The 18,657-nt window shown below is 39.1% G+C and overlaps 1 protein-coding gene across 2 annotated transcripts in view; it reads left to right on the top strand.

The window, feature by feature from the left end:
* LOC145252846 (opioid growth factor receptor-like protein 1) overlaps positions 1-18,657 on the top strand; it is a 112,352-nt gene that overhangs the window by 60,550 nt on the left and 33,145 nt on the right. The window contains exon 4 of one of the 2 annotated variants that reach the window (XM_080112858.1): positions 4,784-4,825. The exons of the other annotated variant lie outside the window; for it this stretch is intronic. Within the exon in view, the coding sequence (XP_079968984.1) occupies positions 4,784-4,825 (42 nt within the window). The remainder of the gene's footprint in view (positions 1-4,783; positions 4,826-18,657) is intronic. 2 annotated transcript variants of the gene reach the window in all.

The following is an 18,657-nucleotide window of genomic DNA, read 5'->3' as shown; positions in this document are numbered from 1 at the left end:
ATTAACCATTCGGTCAGGTCTGATACTATAGAGGACACATCCTTTTTAAACATGGAATGCAGAGGTAGGTCAGATATGAATATATGGAAGCTATCCCAGTCAGCCATAGAGTATCAATATACAGTACGGTGGAGAGGTACGTCTGAAGACTTATTACATTTCATTTTTGTTTTAACTGCTACAACAGAGTGGTCAGAGGATCCCAGAGGAGATAGAATGGAACATGAACACAACTCAGGGGAAGTTGTGAGGAAAAGGTCTAGAAGGCTTGCATATTGACCGGGTGTATCGGGCACATGGGTGGGTTCATGAACAATCTGAGTGAGGTCATAGGCAATGACAAAATCATGACAAAACCTCCCCTCGTCATCGGTTTTATTGAGTTGGTCAGCCATTCCACATTATGGGCATTGAAGTCACCGCAAATCTGAATGTTAGCCGAAGGATGAGCAGACAGTATGTGGTCAATTTTCTCAGATATGCTCTTAAAGATAGTAACCCCACTGTTGTGGGGGCGATAGAGGGAAAATATAAATGCAGTGGTGTAAGCTAGTGCAACCCAAAAGCACATATAAGGTAAATTAGGGTCTTCTCTGGAGATATCCCTACTACATGGAAAGCCATCTTAATTGTAGGCACATATTCCATGCCCATGGCGATCTTGGGGGTCAGATTTTGATGTTAAGTTGGAGTATTCTTTTAATTATGAATTCGTCTATAGTAGTGGTTGGTTCTATGCCAGTTTCACTTAGAAAGAATATGCCTGGTTTCGTCTCCTGTAATTGTGTTTCAATCTCTGGAAGGTTGGAACGTAGATCCCTGATGTTGAAGGAGACCTGGTAGTAGGGGTCTATGTTTGTGGATGGGATTCTAGGTTTATTCGTGTTTTTTTTTTGGAGATTTGTCATGATTGTTGAGGTTTTGGGGTTTGTGGAGCAGGTCGGTAGACTTGGTTGGAGCAGGACAGAGAGGGAAAATAAGAGAGAAAAAGACAATAATTTTTTTCTTTTTTTTTTTGTGGCACATGATAAGGTAAAGCCGTAACAATTACTCACTAGTATGGCATTGAGAGGCCCTACCAGAAACTACTGTATGGTCTAGAATCCATTCACCAAATTGCAATACAGCAACCCCGGTACTTTGCACCTGCTGATAGGACAGCCTCCTTAATGGTTATCCAAGGTTCGGGTCCCTGACTATCAGGCGGGTAACATCAGCCCAGATGAAACGTTTACCTCCAACACCCTTACTAGTGACATGACCACAAGGATAGACATAGAAACAGAAATTTTCCGACATCTCAGGCTACTCTTTACAAAGTACTACCGACCTAGAAAGCAGCTTTTTCTTCAACCTTTGTCAGAAAAATCACTCATTGGAAATGGGGACTGAAGGACAAAAAAAGGAGAAGTGAGAGTTACTGGAGCTGCCGATAACACATCCACATGCATTATCTACTCTCCATTGAAAAACAAAAAAAAAACAAGAACAAAAAGTCTGTTAAATCCAAAGTAGCTGACTGCTACTCTACAATGTATGTCATCATATACACTTTTTATAACCTGTCTCCTCTGTGTTTCTGGGGGAACTACCAAGTCTCCATTACATATTACTCCGTTTTCTATAGTCAGTTTATACCTTATTTCTTTGAAGGGTCTTTCGGCCATTGAACAATTTCCCCAGCGATTCTCTTTTATCCTCAACACTATTCTGTTTAACACTGGGTCATTTGTAGTTTCAGTAGCCATTTTATTTACAGATATTACATCAGTTTCTACAAGGTGCAGGAATGTGTCTTCAAATTCCTTGTTTTAGTCCTTATCCTCTCTATCGAACTTCAATCTAGATAAGGCACCAATGTGCGGCATCATATTCCCTTTAACATATTCAATGGCAAAGTTGAATGCCATCAGTCTGATCGCTCAACATAATATTCTGGACATTGTAACTTTTGGTAGTTCTTTTCTTGGGTTGAAAATAAATTCCAGTGGTCTGTGATCATTTTTCAACAAGAATTTTTTCCCATCAAGAACTGTCTTGCTCTATCTGTTGTCCACACTATGGCTAGTGCCTCCCTTTCTATATTAGAATAATTGTGTTCAGTCATTAATCTCAATAAGTACATTACGGAATGACCATCTTGTGACAAAATACCAGATATCGAATGCTCACTAGCGTCAGTAATTAGAATTATGTCCTTCATAGGGTCAAAATTTGTACTATTGGCTTTTTTGCCAGAATCTGCTTTAAGTTTACAAAGGCTTTCTGTTGGTGTTCTAACCAAATGAACTCCGCATTTTTTTTTCTTAACTTCGCAAATGGTTCTGTCAACTCATTATATTTTGGTACATATTTTCTATAAAAATTTACCAACCCCAAGGAAGACTCCAATTCTTTTTTATTTTTTGGTGTAGCCACTTTTAGAATTTTCTCTATTAGCGCTTCATCTGGAAAGATCCCTTCCTTTGATATTGAGTAACCCAAAAATGATATTTCATTACTGTTGGTTATACACTTTTTTTTATTTACTGTCTCATGCCAGCGTCTCTTAGCCGGTTCAGTATATTTTCAGTTTTTTTCTTTAAATCATCTTCATTTAAATTTCCAACCCATATATTGTCTTGATAACAGATGGTATTTTCAACATTTCCTATTACTTTTTCAATAGCTTTTTGAAAAATTGCACTTGCCTTTTTATGCCATACATCATCCTTTTCCACCTTAACAGGCTTATAGTTGTGTTTATGGTCGTCACTTCATTAAAATTTTAATCTATGAGAATTTGGTGGTAAGCTGATTTCAGGTCTATCTTTGAAAATACTTTCATTCTGGCAAGTTTATGTAAAGCTACTTCCACATTCGGAATAGGGTACGAGTCGACACAAACTTTATGGTTCACCCCTATTTTATAATCTTCACAAATTCTCAAGTCACCATCTTTTTTTTTTTTAATACCACAATGGGTGATGCCCATTTACTTCCTCCTGAAGGGGCAGGTTCTAATAAGTCTCCCTTTATTAACTTTCACAACTTAACTATTAGATAATGGTAATAAATGCATTGGTACTTTTCTCGCTTCGTAGTAGGAGGGGGGAAAATTTTCTTTTAATTTCAGGCTAGCTTCATAATTTTTTAATTTTCCTATTTTTTTCCATTTCTATCTCATTAATCAACTTTGTTGAATTTATTTTTAATACGTCATTCCCCAATAGTCCATGCGTTTTTCAGCAATTTGTAACTATAATGGGTACTACTTCATATTTTTCTTTTAGTTCTATTGAACCTTCAAAGTAACCTATAATTGCTATACGACGATGCCTCCGTTCAGTTTCAAAAGATAAAGGATACCCCCTGTAAGGGCAGCTGCGCATGTAATTGTGAGGCAAAGGTTGTGCAATCTCCAACCACACCTCTCCTGAATCAGCACTGTTTGAGTCCAGTAACAAGGGGAAGTCCAGGACGACTGGAAATAATGCCAAGATAAGCGGAGAGCACATACAGCACCTGGAAATCCCAAATGGTCACCCATTTAGTACTGACCAGGTTCAACATTGCTTAACTTCGGTGATCCAGTGAGAACCGGTGTGTCAACATGATCATTGCCCTGTTATTATAATGAAGATGGACTAGTGAGAACTGTAAGTGTCAATCACTCACCATGATACAACACTCCTAACACAATTACTATGCTCTTTACACTTTGTAGTTAGATATCTTGCAATTACAAGACTTACTACAGTTTGTGGAACTTACTTCATGTTGAGTCCCCCCACTCTTTATCTGTGCCTAAACCTAAACGTAGATTCCATGAACAAAGCTTCTTTCTTAGAACTGCACGCCTGTGGAATTGTCTTCCGTTTTCCTGCTTTCCGGCTGACTACAATATGGTTGTCTTCAAGTCTAACGTAAATAAGTTCTTGATGAGCCGTTCCATATAATTAATCAAATTTACCAAATTTTCATTACTAATGATTACTATATTGTCCAATTTCTACTGTACACTCTTTAACCCTTATCCTCGAGTGGCCTCTTGGCCTTGATAATGTGGTGATGCCTATGTAAAAAAAAAAAAAAAAATATTATAAAATGATATTAGTATGTTTATCTCCATATCTATTATCAATATAGACAGCTTCTCTTCAGTTCCCATCTTCTGAATATTTTTTCAAATGTGTTTTTGTTATTTTTTAATTGCATTTTCGACCCAAACAAGGCATAGTGCTACTTTGATGTAGGGTGCTACTATCTGAGATACTATGTAGGGAGTTTAGCAGTAAGATAACTATTTTCATTACACTTGAACTTATGCATGTCACTATAGTTGGGGAAGCAGGAACCCAGAAATGAATTCCAAAGTTTAGCAGTTCTGCAGAAGAAACTATTAGAGTAGAAGTCTTAGTGGCATTTGGGGATCTCTACTGTGTAGGGGTGGGATTTTGCTGCCTTCAGTTTGATGTCATGGCGAGGGAAAAATATATAAGATACTGACGAGTGAGTGATACTCTGTAATATATATTAAAAACAAACACTTGCTTATTTTCATAATTTTGTGATGTAACTTAGCATCAAACGTATTTGATTTGTACTTTATTTTAAAATTCAAATTTCAATCGACGCTTCTAACACAGTTAAAAAAAAAACTACCCTTATCTGTTGGAGGTTAACCATAATATAGTGGGGTTTGCATACAATGGAAATACTTATGCACAATGACAGGTTACTATCATAGTTTTATAATAGTAAATTACGAAATTATATTAGTTCGTTTTTTTTATTATTTCAGATCCACAACAATTTAAGGCTATTGAACCATCACCTGTAAACAGTGAGTATAACTTTAGAGTTCTTAATAAAATATAATAGAAACTTAACTTATATAAAGATAATTTACTATTGCTTCTACATATTTAAAATTATTGTAAATAATATTTTGAATTATGCAATAGTTTTCTCTTGTCTGTGTATATGCATTACTGTTTTAATGCACAAAATAACTTGAATGATTAACAGTAGACTGCGGAAATCTCAAATCAAATGGGATGCCCTATATACTTTCCATTCATCGCTATAAACTTGTTTTTTTTTTTTTTTGTTTTGATATATTTCAGGTTTTTATGCCTATAATTAATACTTTTCTATAGTTTGCTAAGAATCGAGAGAAAGTTTCAATAGTGTGTTTAGATTTCTTACAAAATTTAACTTAAAACCTAATTGAATTTTTCTTAAACATAAAAAAGTGTTGATTTACACACACACACACACATATGTATATATATATATATATGTATGTGTATGTATATATGTATGTGTATGTATATATGTATGTGTATGTATATATGTTTATATATATATATATATATATATATATATATTTATATATATATATATTTATATATATATATATATATATATATATATATATACACTAACACAGGCTTATTGCTTGTGTTGACCAAATCAAAGACACATAATTGTTTGTGAGGGCATCTTCCACTTTTCCACTATGATGATTTGGTTTATGGGAAAAACATGATTTACCTATTTGATTATCTTGAGACGATCAAGTTTTATGGAGTTATTGAAGTATGGAATATTTCATCAGCCAGAGCGGCTAGTATATTATATAATGAATTTAGAAACTGATTTCAGTTTTCTGTTTTTGATAAATTTTGTTTATCCCCAGGCCCCAAATCAAATCAGACGATTGGGCTGGCAGTTGCAAATAATGATTATAACTTTAGAATTATTTATTAAATATAATAGTACTAGCACATTTCCCAGCATTGATCAGGAATTGAGATGGAGAATACTGTTTACATCATGATGACAGTAGTAATCGATTTCTTATTGGAAACATTGAAGTTAACTGTAAAAAGCATCAACATTTTACTGTCATAATTGCACATGAATGCATGGAAAAACATATGGAAAAAACACTGCAACTTGTTTTAATTTAATTTCAACAATTAGATTTGTTCTTGTCATCAGCATTAGTTAAGTATTCCATAAAAATAAAACAACAAATGAACATGTTCGCAGTGTTATTGTGAAAAAAAAATTTCTCCACAATAAATTATCACTTATAAAATGAATATACTTAGTCTTTGCCTGAAAAAAAATAAATCCTGCAAATATAAAAAGCAAATGAATTTAACAAAACTGAATAATTTTGTTTTATTAATTATCTTAAATCTTAAAAATACTAATAAAAGTAAGGATTTAAATGTTTTAACCATTTTAAATACATATTCAACTGTGAGGGTTTTTATTAAATTTTATTTTTGTTTTCTGAAACTATAATTAAATAACTCAAGTGTTATTTATTCTGCACTTCAAATCACCAATTTCTTGATTAAATTCAACACTGTTCTCAAAACTTCCAACTTCCAAACACAATGATCTTTACAGCTGACTTCCACATATCTGCATAAGTAACACGCCTTCTCTCAACTCGCCTCATGCTCGCTTCACATCTGCTTTTATAGACCAGTCTCATTTGCATAAAGATTCACAGTCACGTGATTATTCACTATATAACAAACTTTCTCACCATGTTAGTTCTTCCTTTCTTTCTCTTTCATTTTGTTCTACAAACGACCCTTTGAATCATGCACACATGATAGTCAACTAAGTCATATGTTTCCCTATACTCCCCTTGATCTCATGATCACAAACAGGGCAGGGGGGGGCAGTCGTCTTTGTTCGGTACTTCTTCTAAGAATCGGGGGCATCATTTTCTCATTGCCATCTTCCTCATTACCACCGTTATTGCCATCAGTATGTTCCCTTATTCCCTCTCATGGTTCCATTGGCGGTTTCACAATCAGGGCAGGGAAACAATATCCAGCTTTGTAGGGTACTTCTTCGACGAATCCGAGGCATCTCTTCTGTGTTTCCATCTTCCTTAGTATGTTACATCATCGCCTCTATGGTTCTTTAGGTGGTGTTTCACAATCAAGAGGGGTGGGCAGTATTCGTCTTTCTCGGGTACTTTGATGAGGAATTGGAAGCATTACTTCCTCATGTCCATCGTTCTCATCACTATCGTCACCAGTATGTCCCATCATTCCTTCATCTGGTTCTGTAGGTGGTGTTTCTATGCTCATCTGAAGGTGCAGTAGGCGATCAGGATCATCACTGAACTGTGACACTCCTCATTGTCCACAGAATCAGAAGAAGCATGACGGGATATCTTTCACGTGATGTAGTACACCATCACATAGTCTGAGGACTTATGATTTTATCTATTTGTCCTCTACAAAATTTTGCAGTGCCCCCAGCATTCAGAGGTTTTACCCAAACATGGCCTCCCACTTTATATGGTGTATTGACAACTCTAACCACTGATGGTTTGACATCTATTCCTTTTATACGCTGTTCGTAGTGGTAAATACCATTGGCTGGTGGAGTTGCTGGTGTTGCATCGTCTTTGGGTGTCTTATTATACCAGTACATAGCTTCTGGAATTGAGGACTGTGTCCTGGCTGCAATTATTTTGATCGTGCTTCGCTATACTGTTACCTTCAGGAAAATATGCACATCGGTAATGCATTCTAGGGTAATTCCATCTCAAATCATCCAGACCATGACACCCTTACCTCTAAGATTTTTTCCAAACTTTCACCACACGTTGATATCATATAAACTAGGAAATCTTGAAAATTTGAGCTTTTAACTCTAAGCGGTTCCGGAAATATCGCAATTTTGGTATTTTACATATATCACGCCGAGGCGCAAATTCACAAAATTATGAAATTATGTTTTTGGACATAAATCAATTTCTAGACTAGGTAAAACCTTGAGAATTTGCATGGACAGTGTTTTCCACGCAAGGAATCCAAATATCACGTTTAAAACCTCTGAAAATGAATTATTTCCGAGTTATTGAATTTTTAAGCCGAGATTTGGGTATTGATCTAAGGTGGCCCAAAAAAAATTGTGGCACTATTGGAAATTGATTTTGTTTTTTGTTCTTAGACATTCTTGATAGTCTAAACTTAAATTTCTCCAAAAAAGGTGTTTGGTTCTTTCCTCGTTAGCTCACAATTGAACCTCAAAGATGGGCAGTTTTACGGGCCTCACTTCCAGACAGAGCAGTGTACAAGGAGTCACTTGACTTCACCATAAATAGGAAATCCAGAATTTTATTTTGACTTTCTGTTCATTTAAGAAGTGGTATTGCTGTGAGCAGTTCTAAATAGAAACTCCAGAAAGTGATAAACACATACAAATCCGCCCTGACAGAAGCCTACGATGTTGAAGGGAATATGCTCGATACATCTGATTCTGATTTTGAGAAAAATGATGTCCAGTGGAAGGCTGCAGAGTTGGATCGACTGCATGATTTGATATGAGAAAAACTGAAAACGGCTATGTACCCTCAGAAGATCCAAATATTGACTCTGGTACCAGACAAGTGGTCATGTGAATTTGCTGTTCAACAATTTGGAATGAGTGAGTACCTGAATCAGACGGCCGGGATCTGAAAAAGGTTGGTGGCATTTCAACACCAGATCCAAAGAAAAGAAAATCCTTTCCTCGGGAAACTTTTGACCTGGTACTGAGTTTTTATGAAGGTGACGAATACAGTCACCAGATGCCAAGTAAGAAGGATTATGTAAGTGTCAGACAGAATGTGCACAAACAAAAATGTCTGGTTCTTTGTAACCTGTCAGAAATGTTTGCTGCATTCAAAGCAAAATATCCAAATGTGAAAATTGGCTTCTCCAAGTTCTGCTCTCTTAGGCCAAAGTGGTGTGTCCTCTCTGGTTCATCAGGGACCCATTCAGTTTGTGTGTGCAGCACCCATCAAAATGCAGTGTTGCTTGTTGACGCAATTGACTGAAAATGCACATACAAAGACTTGATTGAGAAACTGGTTTGTGACACAGATAACAGGGTCTGTATGATGCATCATTGCAAATCATGTCCTGGGAGTGTAACTCTGGAACAGTTCCTGGACAGTAAACTGTCACACCTGGATATGGAATCCGAATTCCACTACTGCCAATGGCAGACAACTGATCGAGCTGCCCTGTTGACACTTACAACAACATATGGGGATTACAAGGAGCTTCTTGTGGAGAAGATTAATGAAATGACTCGACACTCATACCTCATCAAAGCCCAAGCACGTTATGTGAAGGCAAAAAAAGAAAATTTGAGAAAAAATGAGGTCATGGTATTGGGGGGATTTCACTGAAAATTATCAGGTTCTCATTCATGATGAAATACAAAGTTTTCACTGGAGCAAAGAATACTGCACACTTCACCCCCTTGTAATATACTACAAAGATGAAGTGGGAGTTCTGCAGCATCACTTGCTATGTTTTATCTCTGACAACAATACATACGACACTTGCTTTGTTCACAAAATACAGAGCATGATGACAGATTTCATTAAACAACATCTCACTGGTATCAACAAAATCTCTGTTTCAGATGGTTGCGGTGGCCAATATAAGAACTTTAAAAATTTTCTTAATCTGTGCTCCCACAAAGATGATTACGGTATTGATGCTGAGTGGCTATTTTTTGCAACCAACCATGGGAAATCCCCTTGTGATGGGATTGGTGGTGCCGTTAAACGGCATGGAGCTAAGCAAAGCTTGCAGAGACCATTAAACAACCAGATTCTAACTTACAAAGCAGTACTGGAAGTGTGCCAAGCTGAAATGAGGGATAGAATGAAGAAGAGGTTTATGGATGGAAAAACAGTACCCAGGATGAGAAGTAGTTATCATTTTGTTCCACAATCAGGATGCAAGATCGGACACAAACTCTGTAGTGAGGACAATTCATTTGTTGACATTCACGACTTTAAAATCCCCACTCATGTTGACATTGGTCCTTCGACGTACATAACATATGTGTACAACTCATTCTGGTGGGTCGGATTGGTGTAGAAAGTAAACCTCAATGAAGGCGATGTTGATGTTCAGTTCATGCACCTCCATGGTCCACGTAAAACTTTCAACTGGTCTCGCAGTGCTGACCTGTGTCCTGTTCCTTTCAAAAACATCATTTGTAGCATCTACATACCTAAAAGAAACTCAAGTGGAAGGAGCTTTACTATTTCTGATGAGGATTACGATAAAACCGTGACAGCATATGTTGCCTTACACTCATAAGATGTTGTGTTGTGTTGATAGTTTTTGACTTTAATGTACTATCGTGCCAAAAAATCCAAACCATGTACCCACCCAGCATAGGCACCATTCTTAGTATCCGTACCCACCGCATTGATTACCAATAAAATGGGTTTTTGTTTATTCTTCACTAGCTCACAATTAAACCTAAAATATGGGTTAATCACAGGGGGCCATGAGAATTTTTAGGGATTCATAAATGCTACAAACACATTGTATCCTCACCACATGCAGTTTATTATTTAGGATTGTCCACTGTGATTGGCCAATTTTAGAGGTTCGATTGTCAGCTATCCGGTTACTTGGCTTTACCTGCTACTTGCATCTTTGCATCAAACAAAAAAAAACAAACAAAAGAGTTTCAGCCAACTTAAAGAAACACCAGAAAGCAGCAATACCACTTCTTAAATGAACAGGAAGTCAAAATAAAATTCAGGATTTCCTGTTTATGGTGAAGTCAAGTGACTCCTTGTACACTGTTCTGTCTGGAAGTGAGGCCCGTAAAACTGTCCATCTTTGAAGTTCGATTGTGAGATAACGAGGAAAGAACCAAACACCTTTTTTGGGGAATTTAAGTTTAGACTATCAAGAATGTCTAGGAACAAAAAAAAATTCAATTTCCAATAGTGCCACATGTGTTTTGAGTCGCCTTAGACCAATACCCAAATTTCGGCTCAAAAGTTCAATAAATAAGAAACAATTCATTTCCAGAGGTTTGGATTCCTTGTGTGGAAAACTTTGTCCATGCAAATTTTCAAGGTTTTACCTAGTCTAGAAATTGATTTATGTCCAAAAACATAATTTCATAATTTTGCGAATTTGCGCCTCGATGCAATATATGTAAAATACCAAAATTGCAATATTTCCAGAACCACTTAGAGTTAAAAGCTCAAATTTTCAAGATTCCCTAGTTTTTATGATATCAACATACGGTGAATGTTTGGAAAAAATCTGAGATGTTTTTTTTCTGGATGATTTGAGATGAAATTACCCTCCAATTCCTCATTCATGTGTGAATTTCTAAAATTCTTGACATCGAAATGTAATGGCATTATCAGTCATGATTTCAAGTAGGGCACCACGTTCAAGAAAGACGGCTGCAAGCTGTATTCATCAACTAGAAGCTTATTATCGCCAGTCTCCTTCATACTAACTTCTCACTTGCAGCTTTAGTCTTAACTCAAGCCTTTTCAGTCAAGGTGTCAGTCAACCAGTGGTAAACACACAATGAGTCAGTGTGGAGATGCACAACCTTGGCCTGCCGTTGCAATGCAAGATTAAATAGCGTGGTATCAAGTTCTGCCAAATTTATATGCTGGGCATCATTCTTCGGACAAAGCCAGCATGCATCTTCCACAACAGCACCTAATTGTTCCAACACGACACCTGTAGCCAGTGAACTTGCGTCAACCCATGCATTCAGTTTATTTCCAGGTACATGCCACTTACCCCAGACAGTATCATTCCTATATACTCTAGTCAACATCTCGGCCATCAAAATTAGCATAGAAGTCCTTTTCTTCAATAGACATAGCTACACAGACTTCTTTCCCTCCACCAAGCATTACACCTCGAGCTGCTGAGATCATGGCACCTCCTAGTGCTTGTATTGCATCAATTACAATCATGTCATAGCTAAAGGATTTTTTTCTTGCATCATCAGAACATCAGCTTTGACTGTGTCACCTTTCTCAATACAGATCGTGACACTCCTTACACCACAACATGCTCGGGATAAGCCATTAATTGTTATAAGCCGACTGGTTGCTTTCACCACAGCTGACAATGATGTGCATAAACTATAGACCAGGAACACCCCATGTTTACAAGTGCTGAACCCGGTACATTGTCAATTTTAACTCCAATGACAGCCAATCCTGTGTTTATTGCTTGGCAGGGGGCAAGGGTGATGATAGTACCTTGCCTCCCCAACTTCATTTCCTGAACAGTTGTGAAATATGTGCCCAAACTTATTGCAGCAATAGCATTGTACTGTTCTCTGCGCTAATGGATAAACACCCCTCATATCACTTTGACTCCAGCACTTGTTAGCAAAATGATTGGCCTTCCCACATTTATAGCACACCAGGCTCTCGTGCTTATTGCTACCTGGGAAAGAATCCACATTGCCTCCATGCGGTTCAAATACTGCATGTCAAATAGTAGCTGCTGCTGCAATTGGTTCCTGTTCCTTACAGATGTTTCGAACTCAGGCCAATAACTCATCTGTTGTCAATTAATCAATTTGTGATGATGCCTGCAACAGTTTACTGATCTTCTCAGGTAAGCTTACTAAAAAGGCACAGCTTAATATCTTGTCGTTGACTCCACCAAATGGTACAGATAACTTCCATAAATCGGCTAGGTACACGTCAACCATTTACTTGGGGTGAAGTCACCGGTTCCAAACTGTACTGATATGCAGAAGTTCAAGTGCAATGTGAACAAGCATCCTGCTGCTCATCTCCCTTCATAGTGCCCCTGCAAATTATGTCCCCGATAGTAGCCCCCTACTTCAAAGTAGCACTGTGCCTTGTTTGGGGTGAAAATTGAATAAAAAAAAAATATTAAAAAATTCTAATGGTCATCTCTGAATGCTTATATCATGCTATAGAAAAATCCCGTGAAGCTAGAGCATTAGAGCTAAATATTTCCAAATACAAGGTTTGACATCAAAGTCTTCTCATGAACATTAATTTTTATTGTATTACTGTAAGAATATATATTATATAATCAAACACTCAGACACAAAAGAAAGATCCAGGTTGCCCTTGATGGCAATATATCTGCATTATATTAATGTAAGTATACCCAATGTCGATCCTTGGACATTTTTTATTTTTGGTTTTCATAAACGACCCCCTTCCAATGCAGTTGTGTTCAAGATTGGGACTTCATTCTCAACATTTTAACAAATTTAATAAACACATACACAAGACAACGACCGAATCCTTAGAAAAAAGACCTCCAGTCTTCCGTGGAATGGAGGCCATATAGAAACCTTTTCAACTATCAATTGCCACGGTTAATAACACTAACTGCAAGATTGCAGAATTCTCTCCCTGCTCCCTATTTCTTTGACTTTACCAACATGCAAAAATCTCCTTCCCATGTTTATTTGTCTTTCTTTCTTTTTTTGTACATTCTTCAATTCAATTATCTTTGGAGGGTGCAAGGAATATATTAAGGCAGAGTTTCCCTTACTCCACAATTTCCAATGGGATTAATTATGTCCCTTTAAACCAGTGGTCACAGCCTACTTCTTGCTCTCATATACACAAAGAGAGCGTGGAGCAGCCGTTTTTGGTCTTAATCTGTAGTACTTACCAACAAAATAAACGCCCACGTTTTTGTGCCTTGTATAGGCATGCGCGACAACAAAACTTGGTTTTTTATAAGCGGAAGTCTCGAGGTTGTCAGGAATTTACGGGCGCATGCACAAGAGGAGGGATTGAGATAGTGGTATAAAAGGCAGGTCGAGTGAGAAGGTTGTTGTTGTTGTTGTCATTGGATGTTACAGTGACGCGTGCGTTAGCAGGTGATTAAGAGGCTATTTTTTTTTTGTGTGTGTCAAGTCGCGCACCTCAGTGAAGGTGAAGGTCATAAGCTATTTCGGCCATTTCATTTTGTCTCTTTTCCTGGACAACTATGGCTGGGGCAAAGTTTGATTTAAAACTGATACCCAAATTCGACAGATCCACTTCTGTTGTCGACTGGGTCGAAAGGGTTGAGCTGACCTGCAACCTCTGTGAAGTAAAGGGGATGCATACCGTGATTCCCCTGAGATTGGCTGGAGGCACCCTAAGTGTATATCAGCAACTTAGTGCCGTGGAGAAGGCTGATGTTACCTGTATAAAAAAATGCTTTATACAAGGCATTTGCCATGGATCCCTGCACGGCCTACGAAACATTTGCCGCTAGGAAGCTCATGCCAGGAGAAACCGTGGACATCTTCTTCGTGGAGCTGTAGAAACCTGCAGTTCACATTGATCGGCCTGATTTTAAGGTGGACTATGACCATCACCAAAAAGCATGGACTGCATCGTGGAAGTGGACAGAAGGAAGGGCGCCAACCGAACTCAAGAATAGCATTGGAGAGTACTCGATACCCGATAAGGCCCATAATGAATACGAGAAGGAAACTGAGGCATGGATCCAGGATGGATGGCTGATCCCCTACCCCAACAAGCTGGGACCACCCAAGGGTCTGATTCCCTTAATAGCAGTAGTCCAGCATAACAAATCAAAAGTTCGTCCGGTGCTGGACTATTGTGAACTCAATAGATACATTGAGACGTACACTGCCGATGCTGATGTGTGCGCCAGCAAGCTGAGAGAATGGCGCCAGAAGGGCTCCAATGTGTCTATAGTAGACTTGTGGAAGGCTTATTTGCAGGTGCGAGTGGATGAGAAATTGTGGCCGTTCCAGACAGTGTGGTTCCAGGGTCAGAGATACTGCCTTACTCGACCTGGCTTTGGGCTGAATGTGGCACCGCAAATCATGAAGACCATCGTAAATGCAGTGTTGTCCCAGGAAAAGACCACTGAGGATGCAACATCGGCCTCTAATGTACGATGTGTACATCAATGAAGATATACAATCTGCATCGCACGTCAGAGAAAAGTTAGCTAAATTCGGGTTGGAGTGCAAGGATCCCGAACGTCTGAGGGATGGAGCACGGGTATTAGGATTGGACGTTTGTGGGAAAGCCGGTACCTTACGATGGAGGTGTGGCAGTGAAATTCCAAACATCCCTGATGTTATTACGCAGCGGACTATTTTTTCCTTATGTGGGAAACTTATTGGTCACTTACCAGCATGTGGCTGGCTCCAAGCAGCTGTGGGCGTCCTCAAATGCAGTTTAGTAACTACAGGTTGGGATGATGTATCTGATGATGCTCTTCTAACTCTGATGACGACAGAAACTCTAGAGAGAGTTAACAAAGAGGACCCTGCCCGTGGAGAACGGTGTGTCGATGGGGACACTGTGAATGTGTGGGTTGACGCTAGTTCTTTGGCATTGGGAGTGTTATTGGAGCAACGTGGAAACGTAATTGAAGATGCGTGCTGGCTGCGACCCGTGAATGATGCTCAACACATCAACCTGGAGGAACTGGATGCTGTTGTGAAGGATTTAAATCTGGCACTGCAATGGCAGTCAAAGAAGTTGCACTTGTACACGGATTCTCTCTGCGTCTACCACTGGGTGTCCAATGCTCTTTCGGGACGAACGAGAGTCCGCACTAAGGCAGCCAGTGAGATGTTAATCCGGCGGAGGCTAAACACCCTGAAGAGTCTGGTATCAGAGTATGACCTGTCGGTGAGTGTAACGCTCGTGGCATCACACTGTAATCGTGCAGACCAACTAACCCGTGTGCCTCACAAATGGTATGAAGCTGTGAAGACAGGCGTGGAGTTCGCTGCTCGATCTTGCACAGTTGGCGCGATTAGCTCATGCCAAATACAAAGAATTCATGTGCAGAGTGGGCATCCAGGTATCAAAAGAACTCTGTATTTTGCGAGGCATGTGGACCTGGCAGTGACAAGGGCAGATGTCAGGCAGATCATCAAGCACTGTGAGGCATGCCAGTCTATCGATCCTGCACCTGAGCAATGGCAGAAGGGGCGATTAGAGGTTGAGCATGTGTGGCAACGATTAGCGATGGATATTACCCATTACAGTGGTAAGCCCTTTCTAACCCTTATCGACTGTGGACCCACTCGTTTTGCGGTGTGGCGGCAAATGACCAGGCAGGACTCAGCGAATGTTGTCTGCCAACTGTCATCTATCTTTTCTGAGTGAGGTGCGCTGGAAGAGATATTGACGGACAACGATGCTGCTTTTTATAGCCACCAAGTTCGGCAGTTATTGAATGAGTGGGGTGTCCGACTATGACTGCGATGTGCTCATGTGCCATCAGGGAATGGCATTGCTGAGAGGAACCATCGCAGCATCAAGAGAATTGCTGCCAGAAAGCAATACACCATTACGGAGGCAACGCATTGGTATAACATCACACCAAAGGATGGGAAGACACTAACAACAGCACCGGCCAATGCCATACACAAATACTGTGTTAGGATAAAGAGCATTGACACTGTCCAGCCAATCAACGAGGAGAGTCATGACAAGTACAAGGTAGGGGATCCAGTTTGGGTTAGACCCCCTGGAAACCGGTGCACCACCAAGTTCAAGCGAGGACAAATATCTGGAGTGGTCAGCCAGCAGTCGGTCCTTGTTGATGGAACCCCATGCCATGTGCGCGATCTTCGCCCAGCTAGTGAAGTACATCCCACAACTACAGAGAGCGATGAATCATCAGATGATGAGCTGCTGATGAGTGCGGTCACCGAGCAAGAGAGTGGTAGTTTTAGTTCGTCTGATCAGGCAGGATCAGAACCAGAACCACACCCAGAACCAGAACCAGAACCTGAATCCGAGATTGTAAATACCACCCTTCGCAGAAGCCAACGAACTAAGAGGCCACCCCCGCAGTGCACTCTATGTGATCACCAGATAAGGGGAGAGTGTAGTACTTACCAACAAAACAAACGCCCATGTATTTGTGCCTTGTATAGGCATGCACGACAACAAAACTTGGTTTTTTATAAGCGGAAGTCTCGAGGTTGTCAGGAATCTACGGGCGCATGCGCAAGAGGAGGGATTGAGATAGTGGTATAAAAGGCAGATCGAGTGAGAAGGTTGTTGTTGTTGTTGTCGTCATTGGACGTTACAGTGACGCGTGCATTAGCAGGTGATTAAGAGGCTATTTTTTTTTGTGTGTCGTCGCGCACCTCAGTGAAGGTGAAGGTCATATAATCAAATCTTGATTTTTTTTTTATCATGTAGATTCAGTATCATGTGTCTTTATTCATACAAGGTGTTACTGCTAGAACATAATAGTTTGCATCAAAGCACAAATAATGCAGAGAAATAACTAACAATTAAAAAAGAAAAAAAACTGCAAAAACCTACAACCCAGTGAACTGGAGTAAAAGAGTTGCTGCATCTGCGAGGAAAGGATAAAATCGTATTTTTAGGCACAATTAAAGAATGAGATAGTGCAGTAAAGGAATAGTTGCACTATGTTAAAAGGGTAAAGTTTTTTTTTTACTGCCAACGATGTGTTGAGAGAAGGTAAGAAGCATGCTATTTTGTTTTTATCTGTTATTGATGCTAATCGTCAAGCGTCTAGCCAAGAACAAGCCTGAGCAGAAAATGTTCAAAGAATTGTGTACTCTAATAAAGAGACACATCAGTCCAGCTCCCAATGAGATACATGAACATTTTTTGTTCAACCCGAGGGAAAAAAAAGGTAAGTCGATCAGTGAATAGCGAAAAATGTTACAGCATTGCAACTTTTAATTAAGAAAATGTGAATGAACATATACATGATCATTTTGTTGTGGGTTGGTTGTTGGTTGGTTGTTTTTGTTTTACGGCATATCAACTCTTTTTAGGTCATTTAATGCCGAATCCAGTGGTTTTGAAGAAAAAGTTTTCTTTTATTGTCAGTTTCTATTTAACCCATAGTTGGGACCCTAACAGGTACTACCACTCCAGGTCAGAGTGGACCTGGGAGCAATGGAAATTAAGGGGTGGCTCCACACTTCACAAAGCCTGCAAGCTGGAGCCTTACCATCGGATATAGTTTAAGGTCATATCCAGGACCTTTGGTTGTGGGAGTGAAGGACAAGAAAATACAGGAGCATTTCTTTGGCGAAGAATGTTAACATTGGACAAGATCAATAAAATAACAGTGTCCATGGAATATGCAAAAAAATTTTTAAGTTAATGCTGTGAGCACTGACAAGTGAAAGTGAAACATCTGTCCAGAGGTTACCATTGAAATGAGAATGTTATCATGGAAGCACTGCCCACCCGGCGGATAAGTTCTAGTTTAAAAGCAAGGAATATTTCAAATGTAGTTGGATTGGGCATACTCATTAGAAATGTAGGCAAGAAGAGAGCAAGACTATAAGTTCAACAGCACATTATAGAAAGGAGGATGATGAACAATGTGGAGGATAATTGTTGTGCAGAAAAAGAGGAAATAAACATAAAAAAAACTACACTTACACACAGTCGCTACACTTTGGATACCACCAGTATTAGTGGAACTACTAATTAACCAAGAGAAGGTGGTCATGGAAGTGTATACAGGGGCTTCATGCTCAGTAATGAGCTAAGAAAAACTTTTTAAAAATTGGCCAAATTCAGGATCTAAAAGGAAGCCATGTAAAGTTAAGAATGTACACTGGTGAGTTAGTGAAATCACATGGGATCACAGAGGTGGCAGTAATGCAGAGTAGATTAAAGCATCAGCTGCTTTTGCTTATGGTGAAAGGAAATGTACGGACTCTATCTGACCACAACTGGTTAAAGAAAGTAACACTAGATTGGAGAGCGATGTTTCCTTTATGATGTACATATGATGTATTGGAAAGATTTCCCTTTAACGTTAGAAAAGCTTCTAACAATTTGAATTGGTATTCAGTGAAAAAATA

The sequence above is a fragment of the Euprymna scolopes genome, chromosome 29, assembly GCF_053919585.1.
Source record: "Euprymna scolopes isolate OS-2025 chromosome 29, ASM5391958v1, whole genome shotgun sequence".
NCBI classification, from domain to species: domain Eukaryota; kingdom Metazoa; phylum Mollusca; class Cephalopoda; order Sepiida; family Sepiolidae; genus Euprymna; species Euprymna scolopes.
This window is presented reverse-complemented; position numbering and strand designations above follow the sequence as displayed.